This window comes from Ceratotherium simum, chromosome 24 (assembly GCF_057802395.1).
Source record: "Ceratotherium simum simum isolate JZ-2026a chromosome 24, ASM5780239v1, whole genome shotgun sequence".
Lineage (NCBI taxonomy): Eukaryota > Metazoa > Chordata > Mammalia > Perissodactyla > Rhinocerotidae > Ceratotherium > Ceratotherium simum.
The window spans coordinates 11369811-11386355 of NC_141923.1; the positions used below are offsets into that span (position 1 = coordinate 11369811).

Here is a 16545-nt window from a genome sequence, read left to right on the forward strand (position 1 = left end):
ATCATAAGATCAAGGTGGTGCTCCTGGCCTCCATGGGAAAATTCATCAGGAAAAGACATGCTGAGAGATTTACTAATCAGACTTTTTGCACAGGGTGACAGACAAATGATCAAGGTTATAAGCAGGCTTCCTGCTAGTGCCCTTACTAATCCCAAATTTAAGCAAAAGAAGAAAGAGTTGGAGCAAACCATAGAAAATTTTAGATTGTGTTTGGAATAAAAGTATTTACTCAGCAACGTCCTCAGATTAAAGGCCTTATAATCCCAGGGCCTGAGAGACCCAACCCGTAAGAGTCCCAGTGACTCACAGGCATGGAGTCCCTTCCTGATGTGATGGTTTAATACACTCAACCTGAAGTTGCAGGGGAAAAATACCAAGAGCAGTCTTGTTGATGTATTCACGTGTTCAGGCGTGCAGGGACTCATACTTATTCTGGAATTGTGACTTAGAAAATCACACCTGGAGATGTGCTTCTGAACGGCCTTGAGCTCAGGAGAATTGCAAATTCTCAAGAATCATCAAACTGTTTGGTAGAAAACAAGTCACAATTTCAGACGAGTTTATGCATGGAATTCGGAGATTATAAATATGTTCATCTATTATTTATTCGATGGCTATTATATATATATGTCAGGCACTGTGCTGGAGGCTGGCTGTGGCCGTGAAGATAAGAGCTCACAAGTATCTACATGCTCCCCTTCATTTCCCAGCTTCCCTTGCAACTAGGCAAGGGTCATGTAATGGGATATGGCCAATGGGCGGTGAATAGAGTGAAGTGTGTGGCTTCCAGGCTAATGCAGTTAGAGCCAGTGGGCCTTCTCTAGCTCTCTCTTTCCCCGCCCCTTGGAAGCCATATATTCCAAAAGCTGTAGTTATGAGACAGAGAAGGGACATTGTGGTGCTAAGCCCCTGGGATTTGGAGGTTATTGCAACAGCTAGTGTTAATGATCCTGGCTGGGGACTCAGTGTAGAACCAATCAGACATGATCCTTGCCCTCCTGGACGCTACACTCTAGCGGGAATGATGCTCTCAGTTTTTGCAACTGTCTTTAGAATTCAGACCTTAGATTTTGCCGAAATTATTAAACTCAGTTTTAAGTGGAAAGTATGGTACTGAAAACAAATTATGCCTGATTTCATTGGCATTTTAGAGTTTAATTCCACTCATACGATCATGCAATAACTATTTTTTGAGCTCTGACTATGTCCCAGTTATTGTTCCAAGACCTGGGGATACAGCAATGGGCATAATAATGTTTATGCCCATATGGGAGTTGTAGTCCAGTGGGAGAGGCAGACATAAACAAATTAACAAATAAATATGCAATACCACTAACAAATAATAATATATAATATAAATGTATACAATATAATGTCAGGTAGTGATAAGTGTCATGAAGAAAAACAAAGCAGTTCAAGGATGTTGTGTTATGATGTAGGAGGGCTAATATTTCCGAATCGGTGGCCAAGGAAAGCCTTCTCTGCGAAGGCCCGTTTGACGCCTGACTTGAATGCAATGCAGGACCACCCAGGGGGAGGATATTCCAGGCAAAGGGGCCAACAAGGGCGAGTGCCAGGGCTGTTCTGGTAGGTTGGGCTCAGTGCCCAAACTCTGTGAAATGGTCAGATCCACCAACAGCAAGGAAAACTTGTGGTCAGGCTGAGGTGGGCCTGACCAACCCACATTTCTGGAAAATAATTTAGGCTCTCATATCTATATTCCCATTGATTTGACCAACCTTACACGCTGGCTTTAAGCTGTGTCTATGCATTTCTTCTTAAGAGCTTATTAAACTCACATGTTGCATTATTAATATCCATATGGATTTCCAGTGGTGTTCACCTACTAGTGGATGCCCTAGCTCTAGACTTCCGCAGCATTCCATGGCTTTCCTTGCCTAATCCTGGGGTGCCCAAATGGATCCAATGGATTTATCAGAGTATGGGGAAAATATTGTAAAATATTATTAATATTTTATCTCCTCCTTTTTAAAGTATCTATTTTCATTTGTTTTATTAAGGCAAATAATGCATCAGAGCAGTTGCACATGTATATTATTTATAAATAATGAAGAAACATGTATTGGAGGTACCATTTTGTTATTTTACTAATAGAAGTGAACAGCCCATTAGGCTGATGTACAGCCTGTGTCGCACGCATAGTTGTGAATCATCACTGCCCTCAGTTCAGGAGAACAGCTCCGAGCTGCCCTAGTTGACCAGATGACCAATACAACTAAATATTAAGACAAGGGATCTAAACAAGCATCTTGGTGGGTGCTGATTTTGCATCTGAAGATGTTCTTTAGATACAAAAATATTGGATTTCCCAGAGTTTTTCCATGTTGATGAGGCTAACAAGATAATCTTGAAATCTAGGGGACTCAACATTTACTGAGTGTCCACTCTGTGCTGGTCCTTCGCATATATTCCCTTGTTTCACCCTAACAGCCACCCCGAGATCTTGGAACTATAATCTCTATTTACAGATGGACAGTGAAGCCATGAAGGGGGAAGTAACTTGTCCACAGTGAACTGAGGCTGGCTCTCTCTGTCCCCAAATGCCGTGTTCTTGCAGAAGTCCACGCTGTCCCAGGCAGGGTCAGGGCCGTCATTTTCCAGAGCTCTGCATACGAGAAAGGGGAACCCCAGAGTCTCCTGTGGGGGCGGTAACATGTCTCTCTGTGAGTGTCTGCATGTGTGTGTGCACGTGTGTGTGTAAAATGTTAGCCTTCAACCTTCTGAATGCCCCACCTCCCCCCACCCCCGCCCAGTGAGCCTGAGGGCTCCAGCCCACCTGAGGAGGGCACGTCTCCCTTAATCCCATCCCACAACTTCCAGTGCCTGAGTGGAACCACTTAACAGAACCTTCCTACCTGCTTCCCTTTCAGCCCAGCAGAGGCAGAGGTGGAGGGTAGAGGGCAGAGGGGGCCCAGAAAACATGTCTTCATTGTTTGCTCTGCACAGACCTTCTTCACAGGAGACAATGTTGATCTAGCAATGTTTACTTTGCTTGCCCAATGCTTTGCAAGGTGAAAAGTTGAGTACGAGACCTTGAGAATGAACTAATTTAAGTAGAATGGAAATCATCGATGTCTCACTAAATTCCCAGAGCAATTTTGTTTTTTGTTCCCAGCAATTCCACTGAATTAGTTAATTTCTACTTGCCAGCCATTGAGACAACTGTCACACAGACCCGAGGGTGAAAGAAAGGGAAATAATACTTACTGAGTCAGGCCTATCATGATTAGTATCCCATGGAATCCTCACCGGAAACTCGCGATGACAAGATCATCATCCCACCCCACAAAGTAAATGAAGTGACTGGCTCCAGGTTCTCAGCACTTAAAGGCAGATCTGGGATTTGAACTGCTTCTCCACTCCAGCCCTGGAACCCTTCGCAGACATGGGAAGGGGAAGGAGAGGAGAGAGAGCAGTACCTGATAAACTTTAGCATACACTACCTTACAACTAGCCAGGCCACCCAAGAGAAACGAAAACATGTTCACACAAATGCTTGCACACGAATGCTCATAGAAGCTTTCTTCGTAATAGTCAAAATTGGAAACAACCGTCAACATGACGGAGACACCCATCAAGTGGGGCCCTACAGGCTTCAACCCTGCGCCACCACCCCAACCCCCACCAGTGCCCCGAAGGGCCGGCAACAGCCCCAGACTGGGGCCACGTTCCAGGGGAAAATTCCAGCAGTGTGTGGATTGGTCTCAGTAAAGACTATCCCACTAGTCTGCCAGGAGCCTCATCCAGTGAAAACAGAAACAGGCCGAGGGTGGCCAGGAACTGAGCCTCCTCCTGCCCAGAGAAACCTGGGGAACAGGGCTGAACAGAGGGTGTGCAGACCCAAAATAAAGAGCCTGCTGTGTGCCAGGCTCTGTACAGAAGTTATTTTGTACATCCCTGACAACCACGCTAGGAAGTGGGACTTCCAGATCCCTACAATGCAGATGAAAACACCTCCTGGCTCAGAGAGGGAAAGCAGCTTGCCAGAGGCAGCACAGCGCTCCCTTATAGATTTACTCTCTGACTCCCGACCTGTGCCATGGCCACCCACGCCAGCCTAAAGTGGCTGTGTCAGCATCAGACATGCCCCGTTTCCCCCTTCGGAAGTTGAGAGAGTTATCGTATTTGAGGCTGGCTTAGTGACTTGGGATGACCAGCCTCTCCACTCCCAGCCTCAACTTCCCCATCTGCCAAATGGGCTCATAACCTACTCCGACCCCACCAGGGCAGCATCTTCAGCAGTAGGCATTTCAAGGTGGCCCAGTAAATGGTAGCTCTTGCTCCCAGTGGGGCGGCCTCTGAGAATTCCCCAGCGGGAGTGTAGGCCAGCGAAGTAATGCTGTCCCAAAGAGGGTCTGAGTCATGGCCCCCCACCTTGGACGCAGGACAATGCGGTTTATGAGCCGGATACAATGACCTCCTTTGGGATATGGAGCAGAGGGCTGCCTGCTGCCCCCGCAGGGCACCTACGGGCAGCGTGGGCGGGCGGCTCAGTGTCCGGCCAACGGACTTAGTCCCTGTTTGCTCTTCAGATAACTGGGGTGACCCTGGTTAATATTCACCAACCGCCTCCCCCATCGTCGCTCTGGGGCCAATGCTTAAATAACGACGAGGACGGGGGTCTGTCTCCTAAGCCTTGGTCACCAGCCCTGGCCTGGGACAGAGAATCGTAAGTCTGTCTTCTGCTGGCCAGAGCCCCAGAGAGGCCTCCGTGTCCCTGTGCTGCTCGGGCAGGCCCCGGGGTGCAGGAGGATGGAGCGGGGTGGGCTGGGTCCTGTCGTCATGGTAACAGCAGCCCTGGAGGTCCCTTCCTGATCCCCCAGCCTGCCCGGGGCCTCCCCAGCACCTGCTGGTGAATGAGCTGGCCTCTGTACGCAGAAGCAGGAGTGGGTGTCTGGCTCTGGTGACCTGGGACCCCGGGAGGGGCTGCATTTCTGCTGGCACAGCTCCTGCCTTTTTGTAGAGTGTCCCCCGCAGCCTCAGCACCTCCCCCACCGCTTGGGTGCGTCTCTTCCTCCCTTTCTACAGACGGGAAAGACGGGCCCAGAGAGGGACAGTGAGGAGCCCAGGTTCAAGCAGGGACCTGGTGGGGAGGCCAGGCCGGACCAGAGGCCCAGGGTGCCAGCCGTGCACCGGGCCTCCATCCTCTGCAGACCTGCCCCGAACAGAACCGTGCCAGGCCTCAGCCTGGAGGTGGCAGAGTGGGCCTCCCTGTGCACGGGGGGCCTCTGGGAGTTGGGGACACGGGAAGCCCTGAGAGGGACACTGCCGTCGGGGCTTCGAGCTGGGTTCCTGGGCCCTCGCTCCGGCCAGGCGGCTTCTAAGCTCCTTGCCTGCAGTCGCGCGTTTAAGGCCCACAGCAACCTCCTGAGGTAGTTACCGCGGGTATTCCCGTCTACAGGTGAGGAAACTGGGGAAAGAGAGGCTCATAACTTGCCCCAAATCACACAGCATCCGGGATTCAAACTCAGGCCGCCTAGTTCTAGAACCCGCGCTCCCCATCCCATTGCTACTGTCAGCGTAATCCTCTCGGGTGTCAGGCGCCAGTTGGGGAACGGGAAGCCGGGGCTGGCCTCCAGGCTTCTCTGGTGCTGGGTGACCCTGGACGGTCGCTCAACCTCTCTGTCCTCTTTGGCAAAACGTGGATGACCTTTGCCCTCTTTCCCCTCGCTCCACCTCCACCGGCCCTGGTCTCTGGAGAGTTGGAAGGATGTGATTTTTCTGTCGTTGGTTTTGGAGATGGGGCCTACAAAGATGACCACGGCCAGGCCACCACCCAGCACTCCGAAAGATCCACAAGAACATCTGTGGTGGCTGATGCTGCCTGGGAGCTGGCTGTGAGCCAGGCATTCCTTGGCGCTTTGTGAATATTTAGTTTGCACAACAGCTCCATGAGCAAGCTCACCTTTATCATCTCCAGGAAACTCAGGTTCAGAGAGGTTAAGTAACTCGTCCAAGGTCACACAGCTGATAGTGAATTGAACTCAGGGATTCTGGCCTTGCAGCCTCCGACCTTAGCCACAGAGCGATGCTGCCCCTCTTCATTCAGCCAGGCCACCTTTGAGGTTTTCTGTTTCAAGTCCTCTGGATTCAGCTTTATACACACAGAAGGGTCTGGAATCTAAATGCCGATTAGGATGAAATCCCAGTCCCATAAGCAACTAGCTCTGTGATTTTCTGTAAGTGACTTAACCTCAGTAGGCCTCAGTTTCTCCATCTATACAACGGGGCTAATAATAATTCCCACCTCCTAGGGTGAGCTTTGAGGAGAGTGTAGATGAGACAGTGCACATGAAATACCCGTTGTGACCAAGTGTGACACTGAGGACGGTGATGCTGATGCTGACCTTGGCCGGGCACAGGGCTTCACAGCTAAGAGGCAGTAACTAAATACTTGGAGAACTGAATTTTAAATTTTCCAAACTCAGAGGCGGTTCAGTGCTGAGCAGGGGCCTCTTCTCTGGTCCTGGGTGAGGTGGCAACCAGCCAGGAAGAAATCCACCAGTGCTCATGTGTCATCCCCGCCAGTGAGCAGGTGCGGGGAGGGCCTCCACACCTGGGGGGTGCGCCCACCGATCACCTGTCCGTCCCTCATGTCTGCCCCGCAAGAGATTCTTTTCCCGACTTCCCAGACAGGAGGCCGAGGCTCACAGCAGTGATGTCACTTGCCAAGGCCACTGGTCGGTAAGTGGCAGGCCTGGCTCACACCTGGGCTTGTTCAGTGCCAGGTGTCAGCAGGTCATGACCCTGTGCCGCATTGATGTCCCTGGACCCCGCTGGGTTGCTCTTGGTTGCTCCTTTCCTGCTCCTGGGAGGAAATGGTGTGAGATTAGGCAAGGGGACACTCACCTCACCCTCCCTCCTGGCAAAGATGCTCCCCTGCCCCGGGCTCTGGACATTCACTGTGACGCCTTCACTCTTCTGGTTTAAAGGCACCCATGCACCTCCGGGTGCCTCCCCATCTGCTGCCTCATCTCTGGTTGGCTCCCCCACACGAGGTTTTGGGGATGTGTTTTAGTTCTCTGAGTAATAACTAGCTAGGTGGTCGCAGGCACTTCTCCTCTGCTGGGACCTCAGTTTCCCACCTCTGAGGAGAGCAGGTTCACGTCGGGGGCTGCAGACTGGTGGCCCGAGGCTGGGCGTGTCTGGAGCAGAGGAGCTCCGTGGGGCGGGGCGGGCTCCGTGTTGCTGTGGGTGACGCTGACTTTGACCGTCGCCAGGTAGAGCCTGCACTTGCAGGTTGAGCCACAGGCCTTGCCGCTCCCTATCGTCTCCCCCCAGCCGTAGAGCACATCTCCCGCCCCTGCTTATCCTCTGAACCCCTCAAGTTGGCCACCCTCACCAGCCTCTCCCTCAGAGAGCTGCTCCCTCAGATCCCTTCAGTGGAAGGTTTGGTGTCTAGACTTTTTTCACTAAATTTTCTCAACAACCTCACTTTCTGTATAAGGTAAAATGAGGACCAGAGAGACTAAATGACTTGTCCTAGGTCACACAGCTGGTAGTGGCAGAGCCCGGAGTAGAACCCAGGTCTGTCTGAAGAGAAGAGATGCTTTTTCAACCTCTACCCCCACCACACACAAACCTCAATTTACTGGAGAGACCAGCGTCTCTAACTCCCACGTCACTGCTGAGCCCAGAGCTGGGACACAGGCAGTGGCCAGGATGAGAAGCTAAGCTGACTGAAGGGACCACAGCCCGTTCTTGTAGCTGAGACCACAGACTCACGTGAGGGCAGCCCTCTGGCTCAGGAATATCTCCTAGGGGCTGAGGACCACCCTGGGTGGTAAGTGGGCACAACTCCCCTGCTGTGTTTCCTCAAAGCTCCACTGTGTTCTGGCTGTGTGTCATTGGGCAAGATTTTTCCCCTCTGGGCAACAGCGCCTCTGTCCATTAAATAACCGACTTCCACGGCAGCCCTCTGCAGGCTTTCCCAATCACCCCTGAGCCTGATGGGGCCTGCCTCCTGGGTAATCATGTGCATGTACAGTATGCTTCCTGTGCCTCAGTTTCCTCTTTTGTGAACTAAGGTCTGTGGCACTTGCACCTCGGGGCCATTGCCGATGTTAGTGGAGCTGTCAACAGCGTGGACTCCAGGCCCGGGCTCCCCGGGTGTACACTCTGGTCCTGCTACTTCTCTGCTCTGTGGCCTTGGACAGGTGACTCACACCTCCCTTGCCTTTGGTCCCCTCATCTGTAAATCGAGACTTGTCATGTGACCTGCCTCATGGGATTGTTACAAGAGGGCAATGAGACAAGACAGTCAGGTGCTTAGAAGGGAGCTTGGCATAGGGTGAGACCGTCAAAGTCTTTGCTATAGTTCTGAGTCTTTCAGTGATGACGGTGTAGAAAGTGCTTGGCACAGGCCTGGCACATAGTAGCTGTTTGATAAACTGTGGTTGCTCTCCATGGTGCTGATCAGTGGCGAGGGACTCATCGTGTGGCCTGACTCAGGCTTGGTGCCCCTCTCTCTCTTGCAGGACAATGCCCTCCTCCATCATGTGGGGCCTCCTCCTGCTGACAGGCCTGTGCTGCCTGGTACCTGGCTCCCTGGCTCAGGATCCCCAGGGAGATGCTGTCCAGGAGACAGATGCCTCCAAGCATGATCACAAACAACAGCAGGAGCTACCCTGCCACAAGATTGCCCCAAACCTGGCTGACTTTGCCATCAGCCTGTACCACCATGTGGCCCGTCAGCCTGACACCACCAACATCTTCTTCTCCCCAGTGAGCATCGCCACAGCCTTTGCGATGCTCTCCCTGGGGGCCAAGTGTGACACTCACACCCAGATCCTGGAGGGCCTCAATTTCAACCTCACTGAGCAAGCAGAGGCTCAGATCCACGAAGGCTTCCAGCATCTTCTCCTCACCCTCAACCGGCCGGATAACCAGCTGCAGCTGACCATGGGCAATGGTCTGTTCATCAATGAGAGTGCGAAGCTAGTGAATAAGTTTTTGAAGGATGTCAAGAACCTGTACCACTCAGAAGCCTTCTCCATCAACTTCAAGGACACCGAAGCGGCCAAGAAACAGATCAACGATTATGTAGAAAAGGGAACCCAAGGAAAAATTGTGGATTTGGTCAAAGAACTTAGCGAAGATGCACTTTTAGCTCTGGTGAATTACATTTTCTTTAAAGGTAAGGTTGCACAACCAACCTGAGCTTGTTCCCATGGAAGCAGCCAAAAATATTCTCAAACACTCAGTTCTTAAACTTTCCTTTGCAGTGCAGGATAGGATCTCAGGTTGTGTTATTCGATTTTCCACACACAACCACTAAAAAACTTCCCACAATCCAATAAGGTTAGGGAATGATGGGTTCAACAGTTTCATGTGTCAAATCATTGTCTTCTCTGCAGGACTTTTTGGAGCCTTTAGTGTCCAATTGTGCATTGTAAATCCCTACCAGGGAGGGGACTTCCGTATGCAATGTCTCCCAAAATAGAGATCCAGAAAAACAGATTGTAACAGAGTGTATGAAGGGAATAGTGTTTCATGAAACATACTTTGAACAACTCTAGTGTAGTAGAGACAGTGACAGCTTTGGAGTCAGAAAGACCAGGGTTCAAATCCTTCCTCTACTGCTTCTCAGCTGTTTGACTATGGGCAAGTCATTTTACCTCCTGGAGGTTCTAGTTTCCTCTCTGTAACATGGACATAATAATTCCCTTGTCAGGTTTCTGTAAGAATTGAACACATTGCAGAGAACATGGGACCACATGCTCACATAGTAGGTGCTCAACTAAACTTGATCTCAGCCTTCCTCCCTCTGAGTGCTGACACTGTCAGGAACCTGTGGGCCCCAGAGGGCATCCTCAGGCAGTTTAAACAGTCCACAGGAATAGCTGGGGGTAGGGGAGGTGAGAGTCAAACCCGGGGGCTGCTTCCTCCACACTGTTGGCTCCTTGCTCTTGAGGCAACAGTGCGATGGTGAGGGCCGAGCTGGAGTCAGCACATCTAGGTCCCAGCTCTGCTGTGGGCTTGAGGTGGGCCTCATCACCTCTCCAGCCTCCATCTCCATCTCCCGTCCAATGAGAACATTGGGCTCTGGGTCCCTGGGGCTCTGCCCATCCTGACTTGCCAGGGTGGTGACTGTTGGTCTAGCAGAGGGGAGCTGCCCAGGCGTCCACATTTCATGTGTTGGTCCAGGAAAAGGCCATCAGGTTAAGAACAAGAATGATCTCCCTGAATGATGAGAACTGCTGGGTAACAAGGGGCAGGGAGCCTCAGGCAAAGAGGTGCCAATCAAGACTGGTGCCAATAATTTTCATTTAGAATCTCCTAAGCCACCCTCGAATAAATAAGCATGAAATACAAGTAAAAATGCTTACTCTGCTCAGCCAGAGCAGCATCCCTTACAGAGGCCAATCTAGAAATTCTGGATCCTACTCCCGTCTTGCGCTATCCTCACAAAAGTCCTTTCCGGAGACTGACTTTGCTTTAGCCCCATTTTACAGATGGTAAAGCTGAGGCTCAGAGAGAAGCATCTCACCTCAGAGCGTCAGGGCTCTTTTATTCTACTAGACTTTTCTAAACCTCTTCCCACCCTGGCTGATGCCCACCTTCCCTTCTCTCCAGGCAAATGGGAGAAGCCCTTCGAGGCTAAGTTGACCACAGACGAGGACTTCCATGTGGACGAGAACACCACAGTCAGGGTGCCCATGATGAAAGGCCACGGCCGGTTTGACGTCCACCACTCTGACACTCTCTCCAGCTGGGTGCTGCTCCTGGACTACGTGGGCAACGCCACCGCCTTCTTCATCCTGCCCGACCAGGGGAGACTGCAGCACCTGGAGGACACGCTCAGCAAGGAAATCCTCGCCACGTTCCTGGAAAACAGATCCTCAAGGTGACTTTCCAACCAGGGCTCACCCGGGAGCTGCCACACGAGGCCTGGCCAGAGGATGGGAGGGTGGACACACATCCCGCGGGCCACAGCCCCTGTGCACGACCTAGTGCTTCCAGACAGAGGCCAGCGTCAGCTCAGGGAGACCAGCCAGGCTCAATGGGAGGGACAGGGCCCATGGGTGAGGAGGCCAGAGTCCTGTCCCGGGGGACTTCCTCCCCAGCACGGACACTGCCCCTCCCTGGTGCCCGGGCCCAGTGCAGGGCGAGCAACACCAACCCACGCCGTGGGAGAACCGAAAAGGAAGAGGTGGGCTTCCCGGCAGGGTAGCAGTTGATGTGGAGTTAGAGGAGGGAAGGTCATGGCTGGGGAGGGGAACCTGTTCGGAGAGGCCGGAAAAGGGAAGGCCCGGAGTGGCGACCTGCAGCACGTGTTTGAGAGTGTTGGGCTTCCTCTGTCACCAGATCAGTGTGGCCGGATTGGGGCTCTCGTAGCGAAGTCATACCTGAGCATGCGCCCCAAATTAGTGCATATCCCCATATTCATAAAATGCCCACCCCCCTACACTATTCCATTATGTACATTATAAAAATATCCATCAATATATAAATATATGTCATATAAATACATGTAAATAATCAAATGAAATAAAATAGGTAAAATAAATCATATATAGAAGCATAATAAACGTATATATATGAAAATAAAAATAGACAAGAGGACAGGTTAATATGAAACAGGAAGTTTTAGTACCTCTCCACACCCCCTCCGTCTTCCTGCACCAGAGGCTGAGTGAACAGAACAAGGAGGGGCTGAATCCAGAACGGCTCAGACAGACCCCGAGTGCCAGTCAGCTCACCTGTCAGACCCTCCTGGGGCCACACTTTGTTTCCATGGAAACCTAGGGCTGAAAACCAGCCCCGCAGTCACTCATCATTGACTGAACAGATGTCACTCAGACCCCGACACTTCTCAGAGGAGATGGCGTTGGAGAGGCTTTGCAGGACAGGATGGTCCCTGTGATCCTAACATTCTCCGACACGGGTGTGGAGGAGCTAAAAATAGAATAAACCCAGGCTGACCTCGCGTCCTCGTGTGGGCAGGGGGACAGGGCACTAAGTGGGAGAAACGCCCAGAAAGGAAACACATTCATTGCTCTGAAACTCCTTTGTTTTCTAACCATTGTGACAGTTTCGTGAATTTACGTTTGCCCAAACTGTCCATTTCTGGAACCTACGATCTGATAAAGGTCCTGGGCAACCTGGGCATCACCAAGGTCTTCAGCAACCAGGCTGACCTCTCGGGGATCACTGAGGATGTGCCCCTGAAGGTGTCTAAGGTGAGTTTGTCCCTGTGTCTGTAGGTCAGAGTGTGTCCGGGGGCCGCAGCTCAGGGGTGAGTGTGAGCACACAAACACACCTGCAGATGGAGGTCCTCTGAGGACGGCCACTGGAGTCACCCAGACTGGAGTGCGGTCAGAGGACTGAGTGCAGGAGGCGCCTCACGGGCTTCGGGCATTGTAGGGGCCTCCTCTGAGGTGGTGAGCCTCTCCCTCTGTCTCGTCTTCGTTCAGGGCCTTCCCTTCTCTGGGCCTCGATGGACCATATTCACAAAGTCAGCCCCTGGCTCGGGGATGTCAGAGGACTTTTGGCCCCGGCGTCCTGTGACGCTGGGAGCTATTGGCGAATCGCTGAGTCCAAGTGAACGTGATTTTGGCTGAGACGCCATTTATTCGGGAGAATTCAAGGTGACCAGAGACAACTGAGGGTCAATGACAGTGTGAAGTGAGCACCTGGTTGTGGACTAGGTGCTGTGAAGGTCCCCGTCTCAGTCCTCGTCCCCAAGGAGCTTAAAATCTGCTACTAGAAACAAGAGACGTGCCAAGGAGGATGAAGCGAAGAACATCTTCTCCTCCTGAGGTTGTGGGCTGTTTCCCAGGGAGGCTGAGGGTGTTGCTCAGGGAGGAGACGTGAGGCTGCGCTGGTGCAGTCAGGCAACGGCCTTGAGGAGGTGGAGAAAGGCCTGTGTGCCCCCGCAGGGAGGGTGGACGAGGACGGGGAGGGACAGGCCGAGTGGAGAAAGGCCTGAGTGACTGAGCCCTCCCGGTCACCCCTCCTCATTGGGCTTTGCTCCCAGGCCCGGGTGGGGGGCGGCCCCCTGCCCCTGCTCAGGACAGGCCTCTGTGCTTCTCCCCTCCAGGCAGTGCACAAGGCTGTGCTGACCGTCGACGAGAAAGGGACTGAAGCTGCCGGGGCCACTCTCGTGGAAATCGTCAAGTTGACAAGTGTGTTGTCACCCCCAAATGTGGAGTTCAACAGGCCCTTCGTCTTAATCATCTATGACAGATACACCAAGAGTCCCCTCTTCGTGGGAAAGGTGGTGGATCCCACCAAAACATAACTTCCTCTCTGGTTCAGCCCCCACCCCAGGCCAGGCCCCCGCCCTAGAGGACATTAAAGAATGGCTGACCCGGCCCAGGCTTGAGTGTGACGTGCAAGTCCCTCATCCTCTTGTCTCTGAGTCTCCCTTTACGTCCTCAGGATGTGTGTGACCCCAGGTCATAGCAATCTTTCTTGTGTCCGCTGTATTAATATCGATCAGGCATTGACACCATCCAGGCCCCGTGCTAGCTAGGCCACGATGAAATGTTGGCCGAAACCCACAGCTTACTGACATGGGAAAGCTCCAGGCCTCCCAGTCTTGTCTGGGAATCCCCAAGGGGGCCTCTCTCGGGCTCAGAGACCAGCCCGAGGCCCCCACCTCCACCACGCGTCCACCAGCTCCACCTGCTAAGCTCCCACCCCTGCCAGTGCTCACTGCACCCCCCGCCGCCTTGTACGAGCCCCTCACCCCGCGGGGCTGCCAGTGCCGCCCACGAGGCTGCCTCCCTGCTGCCCCCGGGGCCTTCAGCTCTGCGGGGACATGGAGCTGCCACATCTGCAGCAGCAGAGGGAGAAAAGCAGGTGTCCTTCCCATCCCACATCGTCACCTGAGCCAGGCTTGGACCCCAACAGCTCACGGGTCTTTTCTGTAAATGGCTCTGGCTGATTTCCCTGGAGCCCTGTCCAGTGGGGCTGGACTGGGAGTACACACTTCCGTCCTCCTCACTTCACCTCTGCCCCAGGAATCCTCGACCTCGTTACTCTTCTCCCCAGGTGAGGAGACCCAGGTGAGGGTGCATCACCTGCTCAAACGCGCCCAGCACTGTCAGGCCCCCAAGACTCTTGCCCTGTGTGCTCTCCTCCTCCCTCACCCTTTGGCCAAGGGGCCCCGGATGGCTCTGGAGAGTCATTCTGACGATCCCTGGGTCGTGGGAGAGAAAGTAGAGCAGACCACTGACCCTCGCTGGCCCCACCGGCCCTCCCTAGGCTAAGTTCTGATGGGGGCCACATTTCAACCTGCTCCCTGGCCCACCCTGGGGTCTTCAGAGGGAAACCACAGCTCCTGCGCCACAGCTAGAGGCCGTCCTGGGAGTAGCCCTTTTCAGGAAGGGCCGTGTGGCTCCTTCCCGCCCTCCAGGGCCCTGCTGAAGGGCCGCAGCCGTCAGGGAGCCCTGCTGGACCCCCAGGCTGAGGGAGCCAGTCCCTCAACTCCCAGCGGAATGTGCGTGTCCTGTGGGAGGGCTGCCCTGTCCCACGCAAATCCAGTCGTCACCACCTGAGCCACTCACTGGGGACGACGCGGACCTAAAGACCTAGGTTGAGTCATGTGAAATGTACACCTTTTAAGTCAAAATGGCCACATATGTGTCATGTCACATAATTTAATACAATGGATAAGGATTCACTGTTTCCCAAATAAGCCTCATATCCTCTTGAGCTTTCTCTGCCTAGAGACTTCCACCTTCCACCAGTTCCATTACTGACACCAACATCGTCAGCACCTAGAATCACACCAGACCCGAGGGTCTAGAGCCCTGGATCAAGCTCAGACTCTGCCGCTTTCCAGCTGTGTGACTTTAGTGAGTTGTCAGCCCTCTCTGAGCCTCCATGTCCTCATCGTGTTTATAAAACCGACCTTGGGTTGGTGTGAGGTTCACGTCAGATAGTTGAAACAGGTTTTAAAGGACAGCAGAGCAGGTGCCAATACCAGGGACTGTTTTTGTTGCATCCATGAGCTCCCTCTGTAAGCCCGGCTCCCTGGGAGGGGCTATCCAGCGTTTTCTTGTTTAATCTCACAGCAGCCCTGTGATGTCGCGAGTGCAGCTGCTCTCCTCTCATAGGCACATGGTACCGATGAAGAAACCGAGGCTCGGAGAGGCTGGTTGTCTTGCTCAAGGTCACGGAGCTGGTTAGTGGCAGAGCTGGCGGCAAGGGCTCCACCTGTTCCTCCAAACCTCACCACATCACCCACGCCACCTACCAGACGGCCACGCTGGACTCAGACAGAGCTAGATTCCTCCTCGAAGGGTGCAGAATGCTGGGCGCCCACAGCACACGCCCAGGCAGCCTCTGCAAGAAGATCCCGCTTCCTTCTAGAGCTCTTCCCACCCGAGCTTAAAGAGCTCACAGCCTGGAGCACACCTCGCAGTCCCCGACACTGGCGCTCTGCAGGAGGAAAGGGGCAGGCGCAAGGCCAGCGGAATTCCTGAGTCCAGGGAGCGCCAAGATGGCTGAATGAGCTGAGGACGTTCACCTAAGACACCGTCATTTACCTTGAAGAGTGGCCTGTCATTACGTTACTCTGGACTCTGCTTGGCAGAGACCCAATTCAAACCAGCTTCAAGCTCCCACAGGGGCATTCCTTGGCTCATATGGGAACCACCACGGTCCATTCACGGGACCAGCAAAGTGTTTGGGCAACCTTGTCATCAGGAGGACGGGAGTGTGCCAGACATCAGGCAGGACAGCCTAAACCTCAGCGTCGCCTGTTCTTTGGAGTTTTTAAATGTATTCACTGTCTAGTCTCACCCTCAAAAGAGGTCCTTGAAGATCACAGGCTGGGAAGCATTTTCCCCAATTTACAGTTGGGGAAATGGAGGCCCAGCGGGTTGGAAGACCCGCCAGCACAGCCCAGAAGGCAGGCCCCTCACTCTGAGGCCTGGGCTGCCATGACATCATACATTCTCCAGTCCAGCTCAGACCGTATGGACGATTCCAACCTCGCAGTCCTCACAGGGTCCACTTCTCTGCCCTAACCCCAGCTGAAGCACAGCTGCTGGGGGTTCTGGGCTGTTCCAGATCAGTTTCCATCTCCAGGCAGGGACCCAGCTCTGCCCTGAGACACAGAAGAGGGATACACACGAGCAGGCCCCGGCTCAGTGCGGACGACACAGTAGTGACATTTACACCTCTCTGACAGTTTGCAGGGAAAAGACACACCAGTGAGATTTAAGCACAAATAAATGAACATTTGAGTTGAAGTGCAAGCTCTGTCCTGACTGAGCCTCAAGCATCAAATGAGGACAAAGGTCAGGGGTGCTTCTGGGCTCTCACACGTGTGCGCTGATTCAGAGGCAGGAAACACAGATCTCATGTTGGTTTGCATGTCATGAGCTCACTTGATCCTCTCCACAAACCATGGGGTGGGCACACACAAGGAAAAACAAATATTTGCAGGGTATCTGCGGTATCCTGGACACAGGGAGAAGGAGAGCAGGTCCCTCCTCGAACGGTGGTCCATGGTGGTGGATAACACGTAATGAACGGGGCTGCGATACTCTGACTTATAATAAGAAATAT

At 53.1% G+C, this 16545-nt stretch overlaps 1 protein-coding gene across 1 annotated transcript; it reads left to right on the top strand.

The window, feature by feature from the left end:
- The first annotated feature begins 8498 nt into the window (after positions 1–8498).
- On the top strand, positions 8499–14308 carry LOC101407174 (alpha-1-antiproteinase 2-like). The gene is made up of 4 exons (XM_087447992.1): positions 8499–9157; positions 10597–10867; positions 12056–12203; positions 13064–14308. The coding sequence occupies exons 1-4, from the start codon at positions 8503–8505 to the stop codon at positions 13262–13264; spliced, it is 1275 nt and encodes a 424-aa protein (XP_087304118.1). The 5' UTR covers positions 8499–8502; the 3' UTR covers positions 13265–14308.
- Positions 14309–16545: the final 2237 nt, after the last annotated feature.

Coding starts and splice junctions, on each gene's coding strand:
- LOC101407174 (XM_087447992.1), top strand. CDS start 8,503: ATGCCCTCCTCCATCATGTGGGGCCTCCTCCTGCTGACAGGCCTGTGC. Junction 9,158..10,596: donor GAATTACATTTTCTTTAAAG/GTAAGGTTGCAC, acceptor CCTTCTCTCCAG/GCAAATGGGAGAAGCCCTTC. Junction 10,868..12,055: donor CTGGAAAACAGATCCTCAAG/GTGACTTTCCAA, acceptor CCATTGTGACAG/TTTCGTGAATTTACGTTTGC.